The 15,722-nt window shown below is 33.6% G+C and overlaps 3 protein-coding genes across 6 annotated transcripts; 1 reads left to right on the top strand and 2 right to left on the bottom strand.

Annotated features, from left to right (window-relative positions):
- Positions 1-642: 642 nt before the first annotated feature.
- LOC105131995 (peter Pan-like protein) lies at positions 643-4,423 on the bottom strand. 4 transcript variants are annotated; one of them, XM_011035237.1, is made up of 8 exons: positions 4,246-4,423; positions 3,819-3,908; positions 3,521-3,703; positions 3,079-3,309; positions 2,498-2,590; positions 2,225-2,412; positions 1,450-1,643; positions 643-979 (listed from the first exon to the last, which is right to left on the bottom strand). In XM_011035237.1, the coding sequence occupies exons 2-8, from the start codon at positions 3,834-3,836 to the stop codon at positions 879-881; spliced, it is 1,008 nt and encodes a 335-aa protein (XP_011033539.1). In that variant the 5' UTR covers positions 3,837-3,908; positions 4,246-4,423; the 3' UTR covers positions 643-878. The 4 variants fall into 4 exon arrangements, with proteins under 4 accessions (XP_011033539.1, XP_011033541.1, XP_011033540.1 ...); XM_011035239.1 differs by having other exon boundaries at positions 3,819-3,899; XM_011035238.1 differs by having other exon boundaries at positions 4,249-4,423.
- Positions 4,424-5,565: 1,142 nt separating this feature from the next.
- LOC105131994 (NADH-ubiquinone oxidoreductase-like protein) lies at positions 5,566-8,957 on the bottom strand. The gene is made up of 2 exons (XM_011035236.1): positions 8,686-8,957; positions 5,566-5,946 (listed from the first exon to the last, which is right to left on the bottom strand). The coding sequence occupies exons 1-2, from the start codon at positions 8,833-8,835 to the stop codon at positions 5,848-5,850; spliced, it is 249 nt and encodes an 82-aa protein (XP_011033538.1). The 5' UTR covers positions 8,836-8,957; the 3' UTR covers positions 5,566-5,847.
- A 5,378-nt stretch (positions 8,958-14,335) lies between these two features.
- On the top strand, positions 14,336-15,722 carry LOC105131993 (uncharacterized). Its single transcript, XM_011035235.1, has 2 exons — positions 14,336-15,202; positions 15,287-15,722. The coding sequence occupies exons 1-2, from the start codon at positions 14,470-14,472 to the stop codon at positions 15,388-15,390; spliced, it is 837 nt and encodes a 278-aa protein (XP_011033537.1). The 5' UTR covers positions 14,336-14,469; the 3' UTR covers positions 15,391-15,722.

Here is a 15,722-nt window from a genome sequence, read left to right as displayed (position 1 = left end):
TCCTCAGTTCTCTTTTACTTCATGTTTCTCACCTGGTTCAAGCGTGACGTGTTATGGAGGCATTCTATTAAATTTCAGGCTTAGCTGGTCTTTCAAGTTAAATTCTCAGGACTCCATTGCTGCTATAGCTTCAACCACCTTTGTATTCATCTGCGTAGTCTCTCAAACCTTGTTAAGAACAATCATCTCTGATTTGCCAACGATCACCCATTCGCCATGTTTTATGCCCTGACACCCTTGAAAACTTAGTTTTGAGCGTGCTAACAGGGAAATCAAGCACCCGGACTGTTGACCTGCTGTGAACTGTCCATGCCAATTGACAGCTTTAAGCACCACTGTGTCCTCGTGCTTGAAGATCCTATATGGAAACTGCAAAGCACTTGGCTTGCGCTGCTCACTATTTCATGCTCTCAAGTTAAAATCCTAGTGCAAGACTCCACCCACCTACATTTAGGTAACGCAACCCCCTAAAATGAAAAATCAGGTTGTTGGTCGCAGTTTGACTCAGCTTTTTGTTAATTGTGAAGTTTGCACATTAAACTCCTTTGAAAAAGCTTACAACGCTTTTCTTACCCCCCACCATCCCCTTTTTTCTGGCGAGTGGAAATTAGGTTAAAGAAAAAGTATAGCTTTCTTCTTCAGTGGCCATGAGTGAAAAAAATAATGCATTGCTCAGCTTCTCAAGAGAAGTGCTACAAAAGTCACAAAAACAAAAATAAACTGAACGTGAAGTGCTACTGCTTCACAAAACTCCCAAAATTTCTCTAAATTAGTATCCTCTCCCTACATAGGCACATTTGGGTTGAGACTGCCGACTTTCTCACTACCACTGAATGACTCCGGATGTTTACTGCCGTTCACTCCAATTGCTGACTTGGCTAGTCACTATCTTCATCATTTTCTTCAACATCATCATTATCATCTTCAGCATCTCCCCCATTGTTCTGATTCTTTTCCTGCCTGTTCTCACTTGCAGTTCCTGAATAAACAAGCATTAGGACGTGAGTCTAACAATTCATTGTTCAGTAAATTTTTTAACAGAAGATGACCATGTGGAAGAAAGCCAAAACTTCCAGGAAAAAGGACAACATAATTCAAGAGGAACTAGCACCCAGCAGCACATTGGGTCTACCCAAGGATTTATGCTATTTTAATTGGTTGGAGCGTGCAGGAAAGAGAGACAAACATGGCTCAGTTCCAGGGATTAGTACGATGCTAAAAGAGCTCCAGGCAATTTGGTGGCCAAATATGTGTAGTTGCATGCGCACAGGGAGGAAACCAAGAATTAGGGGTGAGCAACGAACTAAAGATGTGATGAAATGAAAAGGGAAATTAACATAATATTAGGATCATGAATGTTCCGTAACCATACAGTATATAAAAAAAGGAGGAGGAAATTACCAGTACATTAGGATCATGGATATTCCATAACCTATATAATAAACATACCATATTCACTGAAGATGACACCACCAGAACACAGTCCTTCCTCAATCTTCACAAGTTGAAGAGTCATTCTGGGGCCAATTTCTTGGAGCTTCACAGCACTTTTCGTAGAAGCTTTATTGACTCTACCAAGATCATTTGCTAGAGTTACTGTTGCTGTTTCATCATCTCCTTCACTTTCTGATCCATAACCAGCCCTTCATAGATAGCACAAAAATAAACAAAAATACATGAGCAAAGTAGGCTATAATAACTACATACACTAAGTTTCATTTCCTATTTTCCTTGTTTGTTTCTCTTTTTATTCAATTTGATAACGAGTTTATGGCATGGATATCCTTAGACTGGGATAGGCTGGTTTATTGTTTTGCACAAAATAAGATTAGGGTACAAATCTACCATAAAGCCTAATGCCATAAAACTGATGTTTCCTCAAAACCAGCCCTACAGTGGTGGAGCAAATCGATATGTCCCATCTATTCAGTGCAGCCACAAAAGGATTGGTCAGTATATAATCAAACTATTAGGTCTTCTTTACCCTCTTCTGTAATTTCTTAAAGGATGCCACGACTTTTGAAATCCTCATGTCTCTATTTAAGACATGCTAGGAATGATAATATGGAGGCTAAAGACTGGAAACATGTAACTAGTTATACTATAATGTACATCCCCTTCATTCTTTAGCAAACACATTTTCTTAGTAGATTCAAATGGCAACTCCAGATAAATTAAGAAATATCATATTTGATGTAAAATTACAGATTAAAAAAGTTCTTACTTAGATACAAAATCGCTCACGTCTTGGAGATTCCTAAGATCAGGGACTTGGTGGTTCTGCACAAACTTTCTGAGTCTACGGGAGACACCTACAGGCTGGAGTCTGATGGAATAATGCCGAAAATCAATAAGTTTTGTGTCTTTATTGTAATTAAGTAACACAATTCTCTGGCAAGAAGAAAGTTTGACCTGAAACATCCCACACGAGTATATTAGGAGGGCTAGCAGTCTTGCCTGATTCCAACATTTAATTAGAATTTTCTTAAGCACTTACAGTATTAACATCAATGGCTGGAAAGATATTCTGAAACATCACAGTTGTGAGTTTTAAGTGTTGTTCTCCAGACCCAAAACCAGAAAGAACAATCTGCAAAAAATGCATGAATCAATGTTTGGAAATAGAAGTCAAAGAGGCGATGATAAATTGAGAGTTCGATCACCTATTTAAAACAAAATATGCGTTAAACTAAAATGTAAGAATGCAAACACAGGTGAGCCGCATTCACAATCCTTCAGTTGCAACTATGAGATATTCTGCACTGAAATCTTCTCGGTAGTTTATAACCTTTTATAGTTAAAATTTAAAACCAATAACTGAAATGGAGAATGGAACAGCATGTGGTGTTTAGAAGACAAATCAAGTAGATGGCCTTCCATTTTCATTAGGAGTCATGTGGTATTTTGTACTCTAGAACCCAATTCTCAAGGCATGATTTGAAATAAACACACTTGTCACCTGTCATGCCAAATGCTGGTGGTGTCCAAGTATACCGAGCAAGGATAAAAATGAGCAGTCAGTTCAAAAGTGAAGTGAATGCATGCTTGCATGTGTTTTGAGAGAATGCAAACTTTTACCAAAGGGGCATTTTTGAAAAGATCTTGTGGACATCTAGGGCGCAATTGAGATTGAGCAACATCAACTGCCAGTGAATACTCATGTATCTTAAACGTAATAGTTGGGCCTTGTGGGGTCCTTGCAACCCTCAAATAGGGTGCACTTTCAGTTTTCGACAACATAAGGAAGTGGGTAACACCCATAGGCCCGGCAACATTCAAAAAGTCCTTGAGACTATTCCGTTTCTTCTCCTAAAACCAAAATGCAAAATGTAAGAAACAAATCAGTGTATTTAACAAGTTATAATAGAACCACATGAGGATTAAAAACCCATATAAGAAAAAAATCTCAAATAGAAACTGGTGAGAGATACCAATTCAGCACATATATCTCAATACAAACAGTTGCTCACAAAAAAAAAAAAAGGAGTTTAAGAAAACAAAGAAGCAAAAAAACATTTACCTTGAGCTTGAGAGCAGTAAAGGGCAGCATCAACTTTCTCAAGTTCATTTGAAGTTGTCTGAGGGGGCCAGGCAACTTCCCTCTTGCAAAAACAAAGCTCTTAGGGATCTTATCACCAGTGATATGATCCACATCGGCCTGTTTCTTTTTCGATGTTGGCTTCACGAACATCTTCCTATTTTTCTGTATGAATTCCAACAACAATAAAACAAACCCATTAGAGAAAAAAAAAAGACATAAAAATGGATTAAGAAAACATCAAAATCAGTTCAGTTTCTCCTCAGTATCATTGACTTACATTCCGTAAACGAGCCATTGCTTTGTCCGATACTGGCAAACTGAATTTCAGTCAAAGCTTCAAATCTTCCTAATTAAATAGCTACAGCACCTTGAATGAACATGAAAAGAAAAGAGAACGCGGTGAGAATAATTATAATTAAAAAAAAAGAACGAGTATAACAGCAAACTCTAGGGTTTTTTCTAACATAATTTTTCAAGTTGAATAAAACAGATTAGAGCCATATGATTTTAAGCTAATTTGACTTAAGCTCAGTAATTTAAGGCATTAAAATTCGATCAAGTATCAAACAACATTTATTTTCTATTCCTAAAAGAAGCTTGTCTTTCTCACACAAAATCAAAACCCCAAACAGCAAATATTAGCATGAACAAAATCAAGTTAAGAAGAGAGACAAATAATTTGTTAAAAGAAGAGAGACGTTCACCTATTGAGATCGATCTTCTAGCTCTACTGCTTGGACTTCTACGGACAGGGAGAGAGGGTGTCGAAGGAGTGCGAGAGGTGAGGCAGGCGCGGGTTGCGGTAGAGAACCAAAAAGCAAAAAACACTAAACCCACGCTAAAACCCAGTTTGCAATTTTTCTTTTGTTCCTTTTTTTTTTTAATGACAAGCTGGCTTTTAAAAACAGAAAGAAAAGGGGAGTTTTTTTTTCTTTAAATACCGGTGTAAATGTGGTCCCATGTGGTCCCTCAAGTTTGAATAAATTTTGATGGAGTTGATTTACAAGTACATGCTCCAATTTCAGTTTATTCTCTTTTGGTGTAAATTCAATTAAAGCAAACAATTTTAAAGATTTTTTTAAGTATTTAAATTGTTGCTTTTGTAATAATTAAACTAAAAAATTTACAATTATACCAATCTAAGCTTAAGGCTGGGCGATAAGAAGAAGACTCGTGTAATTTAAAGTCTCTAATTAAATCTTGCTTTGATGTATTTATGAGATGGCATGTCTCACTAAACTCGCAATGGTTTTTAAAAGTGTATTTGATATTATCATAATTATTATTTTTTATTTAAAAATATATCTAAATAATATATTTTTTATTTCTTAAAATTTATAATTCAAAAATTTTTAAAAAAATTAAAAAAAAATTCAAATATTTTAGAAACGAATGACCAGCTACTTTCGGAAACATCCTCGAAGATTCTATTACAACATAAATGATTGTGGAGAACACAAATAGTATTTTATATATATATAATACCAATTTAACAGTTAGTTAAAAAAAAAGGGGGGGAGTCAAAATACCTGTAAAGAGGTGAAGCCAATTTTACCTGCTCCATTTATAATTGCATAAATTTGTATTAAAAACATGTATATTCATATAATTAAATTGGTCAGAAATTAGATGGCCTCTCACCATAAAATCATATTTTAACCCTACGGAAAAACAAAGGGCAGGAAAAGAGCATGGCTCCTGATGAAAGTTATCCAGGCTCCGGGTGTCTACAGTGCAAATTTAAGCTGTGGTCGAGAATTTTGAGCTCACATCTATGCCCCCTTAACAATTGACTATGCATTTAGATTATTTGTGTGTAACTTGTAGTAGACGAAGAGCTTTCTATTCAGGAGATTCAGATTAAAACAGCTGGAACTGATCCTGGCTTCATTGAACAGACATCGCCAAGCTGCTAAGGTTTTCTTCTGTAAATTGAAGTATAAATATTTCTGGTTAGGGGGAAAAAGTAATTCCCGTTGTGGCAACAATGTAAACGCCTGAAAGGAAAAGAAGAGATCACAAAAGGAGTTCTAAAATCCTGCATAAAAATGCTTCTTGTACATACTTGCATGCGGGTGGAAATGCACTTCAACCCTAGATACCGAGATTCATTCACTTAGCAAATCAATGTCACAAAGCACCAATTTTCACCTTATTGCCCAAAACACAAAGTGCTCAAATCAATTCCATTTTGGGATAAAAAGAACAGTCAATTTAAACAACCTTGAAGTACCAGATGACAAAAGTTCAAACATCTCCACATCAGTCTTATTGCTAGAATTCAAAAAGACGATCAATTTTGGCTATCAATGATGGTTATCTTTGCCATCTCCACCGTCCGCTTTCTGAGAAGCAGCTCTTAGTTTGCGCTGTTCCTCCTTGTAAATTCGATTTCTTCGTTGGAACTGCAATAAAAAATCAAATGAACCATGTCTGTGATGAATATTGCCAACAAAAACTAAGAGCCACGCCACACTGGATCCAGGAGATAAGAATCAATAGACAGGATGAAATACAAGATAACGTACGACATAAAGAATAAAACAAGGCCATTAAATCCAGTTCCATTGCGACTGATATACTGGACACCAATGACACCACCACCCTACAATCTAAAAAGAGGAATTCAGAAGTCACTAGAAATTGCAACACATGGATTCTCAGAAGAAATAAAAAAAAAAATGAAAAGAAAAGGCACCATATGGGAAGCGGTTGCTATAATCACAATTACTGCATGCAAAGATCCAGATCATTTGCAACCCATTCAGTTTACAGAAATGGATAGCTTTGACTATTGCATACTTATCTGCAACTTGGAAACTAGTTATTCTGAAGCCTTCTTTCATATGAATTCTGGGATATGCTAATACTGTGCATGTAAGAGTAGTTATCTTTCACCATCACTGGTCATGCAATTTGTCATTGATCCACAGATACCCGACTGATCCCAAGCAAGAATCCCAAACTTAACAGCCTTAACGGCTGACCTAACCGAGATAACTAAGAAGTCCATATATCAGAATTCACACATTTGCCAATGAAAAAACATGCATTTGAGGTTAAAAGTTCATTCTTATAAGGTCCAAAGAGCATCAACTTGGATGGCCTGGCATTACAACCAGAGAGATGCAAAACTTGAAAACCATTGGACAAAGTTAGCCGTAAGGCTAAACAAGATGAGATCAACTTTAGCCTGAAGCTAATTTCAAGGCAAGAAATACCTTGATGTGACCATCAATGATGAACCTGAAAAAAATTTCATTCTGAGAGATGACACTGAGAAACATGCATGTTAGTGTTTGCTTGTGAGCTGAACCTCCCATCATAGAAAAAAGCCTAGAAATATGTTCACTAGGGTTTACTGGTCATGTATAGAAATCTAGTGCTCCATAAAGAAAATGTAAGGAAAATATTATATGTAAACTTTTCACGAGTGTGCCACAAAAAAAAAATTTCAAACAGTAATTTATTCAACAGTCAATTTTTTTGGTACAAGTGTAAAAGAGAAAACAGTCTCTCCAAATTCAGTTCATGACCAAAAGTGCTAGCAGATGGCATGATCTAAATTAGAAATAGAACAGTGTCCAAAGAACACGCTTAATGAAAATAAACTAAATAACAAACAAGTATAAGGCCCAGCCCTAGAAGTTCACAGCCGCAGTACCTGATGGTAATGGTTAGGTTATGGTTACTGGTTTTTTACTTGGGTATGGGTATGGTTATACTAATATTTGTATCCATAGATACCCATTGCCATCCCTATCCATGATGCATGTCCCTCATACATTTTGATGCTGTAACTTCTGTTAAACAACCAACCTCTCCTATTTTTATTCTAACTGCCTGCCAACCAGGAAGTCAATAGATGCTAGTCTACTTTGCATGTTAAGCGGTAATTTGCTCTCTAGAGTACGCAAGTCAGTAGCATCTCATCAAAGCAACACTGACCAATCTCACCTAAGATGTCAACTAAGAAGTAGCATCTCTCTGAAAAACTCTATATCTACTAGAATTGTTTTTGCGATATGCCAAGAGTTGACAAGTGATATTCTTTCTACACTTCTGGCCTGACAAGTTAAACCATTAAGCATGAATAAGAATAACTCCATCATTATCCCGTGACGTACAATCTCCTAATCATGTTTCCTATCATTGTCAATAAATAGAGCCACTTTTGGCCTCACAATGGTTTTACACAGTGACAAATCTGAGTAGCAATAATGAAACATGGCCGACCAAGTGGATTTAAATGGCAAGTAATGCAAGCCTTTCGTCTAACAAAGAAGCTCCAATATGGGAAAAGGCTTCATCAACAATCTTGCCAGTTTGACTAACTGAAACTGATTAGATCATTTACTAGTAAGGAAACTGGTTGTCAGAGGACTGAATGCCATGTTTTTATGCAATATCAGTGTGCGTGAATGGAAACCAACTAAATGGAAAAGCAGGGGGGCAACTGTACCAAAGGAGAATGGACCTCGCCAACACTTCAACGCAGATCAAAAGATAGCTGTTAGACCAGACTAGTTGCCAACACTAGTCAAAATCAACCTTTAAAAGACTCGAAAGTTGGCATCTGAGAAGTGAAATCTTATAAAACAAACCTTCCCTTCATTTTACCGTCCATAGGTACCCATGAAATTAATTTCTCGACCTAGAGGCATACATATCTGAATATTTTCAAGTATAGATCCTACCCAAATAGCAAAAATACTCAATCGGATAAAAATGCAGAGAAAAGAGTGGTCTAAACAAGCAAAGTTGTTACCAAAGAGTAGCAGACATGGCTATGTGCAAAGAATCTAAATAAAATGAACATATCAGATATATTCTCAACCAGAATATTTCCTTTGACTCAGTGAAACTACGGTTTTTTAATTGTACCAGGAACACAGGATCCGGTACAGTCTAAAGAACATGTCAGAAAGTAATCACGTAAAATACAGCATTCCGAGAAAAAAAATCGAAGTAAATGATCAGAGCTCGAAATATCCCCAAACAGCAAGAAGTAGATGAAGATTTAAAAATACCCACGATTGAGTTAAGATTTTGACAAGAACCCAAAAATTAGCAGGTCTCAAATTAATGTAATTTACATCAGATTGAAAATATGCGGATTGAACAAATAAATGATAGGGGGGGACCTCTTTGGAGTGGTGGAGGCACTCGAGGTAATCTTCACGGAGGAAAGCGCAGTCCTTGGGCTCTCTGCATTGAGACATGCACTCGCTGAAATCCATCCAGAAATCGTAGCACCTGCCTTTGTTTCCTGTGATTCCCCACCCAGATGCCATTTCTTCCTTGGCCCTGCCTCGCTCTACTCGATGATCTATCTGATGATGTTATTGACGAAGGGAGTATTTTGTGCTGCCCCCAACTGCTAGAACACGAAGTCCAGTTCATAAGTGGAGCTACCCATCAACTCACGGGTGTTATAAGTGGGTTGGGGCTTTTCATACAAGTCCTGATACTCCTACCAGTGGTCCAGAACCATTTGTGGCCTTGAAGGAATAGAAGAGTAGTTGGGCTTTGTGGCTAAATAAGATTTAATTTTTATAGAATAAGAAGCAAAATCAAAATAAATTAATAGAACGTGTTAGATATTTGAAGATACTCAGCTAAATGTATAATTGCAGTCACGAAAATACAAAGAAGATGTAAAAACAGATATGAACTCATCCAAACAACACATATAAATGTAATCATAAAAGATTTTCTTCAAATAAAACCTATCTGAACAGTGAACATGATCTCTTTGACGCATAAAAACAATGTGAACTTCGTATTTTAATGAAATGATACAGATCTTAAGGGTGAGCTGTAGGTGGAGCTGGGGAGGAGATCAGGAGAGAAGGGGGGAGGGGGCTTGCAGCTATCACAATGAATTTTGGGCCCGAGTATTTGAAATATAATTTTCTATTTATACCTCTGTTAAGTTAACATAAATTTTAAATGTTTGGTTGAAGCAGTTTATTTAATTTCGTTCAATTAATTTTGTTAATATAATTTTTAATTTTTTGATTGGATCAGTTTATTTAATTTGGTTCAATCAATTTTAAGAGCTTTGAACCAAAACCAAATCATACATGTTTGTTTTTATCCGAGTAAATTTATTATACTAACAAATCAGAAATAATAATAATTATATAAAAAATAAATTAAGATCAATTATGAAGATCAATTTAATTCTGTATCAAAAAAATTAAAAAAAAAACTATAACATTAATAAGAATTGGGTTATATATATATTCACTGATAGCCGAATTCAGTATCACTTCTTTTGCCACCTTATTTACTTTCAATATGAATTTGCATGTTCCATGCCACTGGACTTTCTATTTTAAATAACAACTCCCATATCTTTCTATTCTTCTTATTGCTAGTTATTTATTATCATGTATCAATTAAATTATCTTTTAAACTTTCTAAATACATTTTGTATGGAAAAGGAAGATGAATTACCGTTAGTATTATTTCAATAAAGATACTACGACACAGTTCAATACTCGGTTTGTATTCACAACATTACTAAATCTTTACTCCCTGTATTTATTTCCTATAACAACATCCATTTAACAATATATCTAGACAACTATTTAAAAAGACTTATCAGATTTGACGGTCCATTTAATAATATTTCGATCAAATCTCCCTTGTATAAAGTCTTGCCCAAAAAAATTATCTATTATATCCCATGCCGCTATTTAACATCACGAAGATCTAATAAAAAATCATTGCTATGTTAAAAAATATATATTTAACATCTTGTTACACAAATAAAAATGTTATATTTAAAAAACTGTGATTAATAAAAATCATTATTAATTAATAAAAATTATATGATATGAGATTAGTTATACTAAAAAGAATATATTATTACTCTTTGAACATTTCATTTAAGGTTTACTGTATTGATAATTCTATCTTAAACTATCAAGGGATTGTTGTGTTATATTATTAATGATCTACTTATAATATTTCTGACTCTAACATCAATAAATATTAAACTAAAGATATGTCAAACTCTCACATCGACAAGTATTAAATGGAAAAAAAATATGATATTATTGATTTTGACATCAGTGAATATTAAGGTTCAAAATTATTTTCAATTCTAATGTTAATATTTTTAACTTTAGAGTTGGTAAATATTAAGGAAATTCACAAACATGATATTAATATATATAAATATTCTTGACTTTGATATTAATAAATATTAAAAATGATATTTTTAATTTTAGTATTAGGGAATATCAATTCAAAATGGTATTTTTAACTTTAATATCAGTAAATAAAAATCCTTTTGAATTATTATTTTATTTTTCTTTAAAAATTAAAAATTGAATTATTATTTTTTAATGTTCAAGGCGTGACTTGATATGAGTCAATTAGCCCCAAACATGAATAAATTCCTTTTTTTAAAAAAATAATATTAATAATTTTAATATGTTAAAAATTTAGACATGATAGTCTAATAAATTATTTTAATTTTGATCAAGTTCTAGTATACTTCATAAACTCGTTATAAAATTCAAATATATATTCAAGATATTTTTGTATATTTTTTTTTGGAAGAATATGCCAAAAACAATTTATAAAATGCTAAAAAGCTGCTAAATAAAAAAAAAATGTTAGCCCAAAAAAAAGCAAAGGTTTTTCTCTCTTTCTTTGAAATGCTTAGATAAATTTACAAATTGCTGCAGCTCGCCGTATAAAGTTGTTACTTCTTTTCTTTTTTTTTTACTCGGCCACGTGTAACTTTCTTTTGAACGAAGTAAATTGAGGGATCCGGAGCAAAGCCTGGCCTACCATTCTAGGGACTGAAAATGAAAACCCGTATACTTTCAAGCATTCCATGGTAGGGATCAAAATACCACGTGATGGTGTCCTCATCAACCGAACACTCTATCAAGGACCCCAAGCAGAAAACAGTACTCGTCAGCCTAGGAACCTCCCGACCGAACTTACTCGCCCAGGGAAAAAAATAAAAATAATAATTCATATAAGGGTATGGCCTGCTTTCGGCGCTAACATCATTGCTTCAGCCAATAACAGAGTCCGAATTTTTTAAATAAAAAGATAAATTATTAATAAATATTTAATATTATGTATTATATTAAACAATTAATTTGAAATATATGTCATATCAAATAAAATTAATTTTAAAATAAAAAAATTTACATTATAATTATTCTTTTCGATTTTTATATTTTAAAACCGCTTATAATAAATTTATTATCAATCACATTAAAAATATATTTGTTAATATATATAATTAAACTATAATTCATCCATTTTTAATATAAAATGAGTTCAATACTTGTGTTTTCTAAATCTTTTAAAAACTAGTGAGGTTCTTGATAGTATTTTTATGCTGACATAAGATAGAGAGTAGCTAAAACCATAACTTAAAAGGATTATCATGATAAATTGATGTTGTTATTGTTAACTTATTATTTTATATAAATGTATTAAAAGTAAATGTTAAATATTTTTTTTTGTTTTTTTATCGTGTCCTTAAATTTTTGAGTTGTTCTATACTTTATTTTTAATTACTAGTAGACTCATCGCTATCTATTTTTAATATGAAATTTATAGAAAAATATTTATCAATTTATTAAAATACATTTCAATTCATATCCATATGCATATAATATTACTCTTAAAAGTATTAATTCAATGAACTTTTGAATTATTATAAATCCTGATATTTTCAATAACTAGTTGTAAAATAATAAAACTAAAATTAAATAATGAAACAGGTAGAAAAGATGAAGAAAACTTACCTAAAGCATAAAGTATAAAAAGTTATTTACTTAACTAGTTATTTACTTATAAATTTTATAAAAGAAAGAGAGGTAACAATAATAAGTCAAAGAAAGAAGAAAGACTCTTAGTTAATTAATAGAAGCAAAAAAAAAAATGAAAAAAATAGTGAAATGTGATAAACATAAATATTGTGATATATATATTATACAATGTTGTAAGTTAACAATAACTAACTTGGGTTAATTAGTAGCAACAAGAAAAATTAAACATGCTAAGATATTATTAATATTCTAATATAAAAGGCATTTTAAAAAACAGAGGCAATTACATATTTTAATATATAAAATATTTTTAAAAAATAAGCAGGTAATTGCTCCCTTTTAACACTGTGTGGCTCCGCCACTAAGTTCAGCTATGTTATAGATTTAAACACATGTCTAGTAAAAGATTAAGCTCAATATCTCGAGCTCAATTGTGTGTTGATCCTACATGCATGTGAATCTAACGAGATGTCAAATTTAATTTTCCTGGGTTTAGTTATGTTGAACCCGAGTATACATAAATCTGATAAGATGTTAGACCCAACTAACACCTTCGGGTTTAGCCATGTGCATAGTCCGAGTGCATAGCGGTTTTACAAGATGTCAATCCCAACAAACTTTGAATCAGATATATGTCAAGTCTAAGTGTCTACAATTATGATAAAATGCCATCCTCAATGTCCCTAAACTCAACTATGCGTTAAGTTTAGGTGCCTATAAGCCTGGTAAGATGCCAATTCAAATGCCCTTAAGTTCAGTTATACATTGAGCTTTTGTGTTTATGGGTTTAGCAAGACGTTGGATTCAATATTTTCATGCTCAATTACGCATTGAGCATAACTTTTTATAAGCGTGATAAGATATCAGACCCAATATCATTAGGTTGATTTACATATTGAATCGGAATGCAAGTGACACTCGCAAAACATTAAACTTGATACTATCAGGATCAACCATAAGTTAAACCCAAATGTTTGCGAGTTTAACAAGATACTAGATCCAATACCTTTTAGGTTTAGTTACATACTAAACTTAAGTGCATGTGAGTCTAACAAGATACTTTATCCAATATCTTTAAGTTTGAAATTAGTCCAGGTTCTAATATACTTATAATTGAAAGGTTTTTTAGTCTTTGTATCAAGTCACAAGGCTATTTCATAATCCTCAATGTTAAATGTTAAGGATATAGAAAAATTATTTATACTTTTAGATATATAAAAGTTTTATAAAAATTTATCTTTGTCCAATCATTATTAATGATAATTAAAGGCTATTATTGTTAATATTAATATCATGTACAAAATAATATATAATAATATATAGAATATATTATAAATCCTTGATATTTCTATCAAGATTAACATTGATATAAAAATCATAAATATTAATGTTGTGTAATGAACAAGAACTTTTTTTCATTCAACAAAATAAAACAATTCAAAGATTATAAATATTTTTTTAACTACCCAATAAAGGGTTTATATTTTTTATGTGTTCATATTATATTAAAAAAATATTTTTAAGATTTTGTTTTTTAAAAATACACTACAATGCTAAACAGTGATGGTGACCTTGAAATCTCGATTCGTGCCCGGGTATGATGAAAACTCATGTGGAATAATTTCGACAGCTCCTTCAAGTTTATTAGAAGAAAGTAAGTGTTATATTTAAAAAATATATAAAATGAGATTATACTCTAAAGTTTTGGAAGCTGAAAACGTTTAATTTCTCTTGCTCTATAATAATCTGTTTTTAAAAGACTCATTGTTTAAATTCGTGATTTCAGCTGTTCAACTTCAATCATTCAAAAAAACAAAAAAAAAACTAAGCTAGTGACGGCATCGCTGTCTGTTTTTATATTTTAAAAATATTTATATATTTTTTTTATTTTAATTAATTTTTTATTTTTTTCTAATATAATTATATTAAAAATAAATCTTAAAAAATAAAAAATAATTTAAAAATAACCGGTGATTGAGCTTGCAGCTTCTACTTTAGCTTTAGCTTGCTTTCTCTACCTTCTACCTTTGTTTTTTTCACAACCCCTCCATTTCCTGGAAATATCCTCCAGTAAGTGCAACAGCGATGATAATTCAATTGTAGATATCTGTAAAATCCATGCCTCAAACAAACCCTAATAAAAACCAAGAAGATCAATCAAAATCGATGGTAATGTCTCACAATTCACGGCACTCCATAGAATCCTGCACTCTCCAGCTCCACTCATGGAGACCCTTTCTCGATTCCGACCCCCCCACTAATTCTAAACCCTACGCGTCTTCCCGTACTCTCCCTAAACGCCCCTGCCTTTCCGATCGCGCCACTTCTTTCCCTTCTAACATCGATTCCATCGACATTTCCAAGCTCTCTCTCCTCCAAGACGACGACAACAACAACAAACCTATCCCCGCCACTCCCGCTGTTACCAATAGTCCCTACAAACGAGGTACCTTACGCCTTATCGAGCGCAAGAGGCGTCGCAGAGGATCCCGGTCCGTGTCCGGCCGGAGCTCCGATAGAAGTGGAACCTGGCGGTGTTGCTCTGTTGGTGCGGCTCATGGGACTTGCTCGGATTTCCCTGTGGCGGTGGGGACGGACTCTAGTGGGGAGCTGTTTGTGAATGGGGATGCGAATTGGGCGTCGGATGTTGGTGAAGCAAAGAATTCGATAAAAGAGAGGGAGGAGAAAGAGAATTTGTTGGGAGTGGGCAGTGCTTTTGGGAATTTGGATAGTGAGTCTGGGTATGGGAGTGAACCTGGGTATAGGGGGGATGCTGAGTTTGGTTATGGAGATGAGGTTGATGAGGAAGAGGATGATGCCAGGCTGTTATTTTGGGGACACCATTTTCAAGGTACGCACAGCTTTCTCTCATGTTTTTTGAAGATATTTTTTTTATTGACTGTGTGCAAACCTTTCCTTGCTCCTCCTGATGCAGATTCTAAGATGGAAATGGTTGGAGAGAACACCTTTGATCCAAAAACCCATCACAGATGTCGTCGCAGGAAGCATGATTATAGAATGGTTGACTCATTGAGATAACTCACCCGGTTGTTGGAAATAGGAGGAGAAAGTGAGGTCTTTTTGCCACTGGTGTTTTGATAGTATTTACTGTATTAATTTCTCGCAACCCTCTGCTTTCAAATCCTCGCCAATTTTGTTTTAGAATCTCATCTCTGCGGCCGAGGTTGGATTTCTCCTTTGTTGTTGCATCAAGCGGCTGCTTTTTGCGGATTGATCCATACTAGTTTGTTTAAATGCCTATGACATGTCTAAGTAGTTTATTTGTGCATCACATTCAAACAACTCTAGTAAGAATTGTTGTTAATTTGTAAGTTATACAATTTTTTATTTAAGAACTTGTGTTGTCTAAA

Source organism: Populus euphratica, unplaced genomic scaffold (genome assembly GCF_000495115.2).
Source record: "Populus euphratica unplaced genomic scaffold, PopEup_1.0 scaffold26.1, whole genome shotgun sequence".
NCBI classification, from domain to species: domain Eukaryota; kingdom Viridiplantae; phylum Streptophyta; class Magnoliopsida; order Malpighiales; family Salicaceae; genus Populus; species Populus euphratica.
This window is presented reverse-complemented; position numbering and strand designations above follow the sequence as displayed.

Bases quoted from the DNA above. Each gene is read 5' to 3' on its own strand.
- LOC105131995 (XM_011035237.1), bottom strand. The intron at 2,591-3,078 runs GTAAAAGTTTGC...CATTTTTTGCAG, and splicing joins TTTTCAAAAATGCCCCTTTG to ATTGTTCTTTCTGGTTTTGG. The intron at 980-1,449 runs GTATGTTTATTA...TTGTTTATTCAG, and splicing joins TGTCATCTTCAGTGAATATG to GAACTGCAAGTGAGAACAGG.
- LOC105131994 (XM_011035236.1), bottom strand. From the start codon at position 8,835: ATGGCATCTGGGTGGGGAATCACAGGAAACAAAGGCAGGTGCTACGAT. The intron at 5,947-8,685 runs GTCCCCCCCTAT...TTTTTATTGCAG, and splicing joins GCCTCCACCACTCCAAAGAG to TTCCAACGAAGAAATCGAAT.
- LOC105131993 (XM_011035235.1), top strand. From the start codon at position 14,470: ATGCCTCAAACAAACCCTAATAAAAACCAAGAAGATCAATCAAAATCG. The intron at 15,203-15,286 runs GTACGCACAGCT...CTCCTGATGCAG, and splicing joins TTGGGGACACCATTTTCAAG to ATTCTAAGATGGAAATGGTT.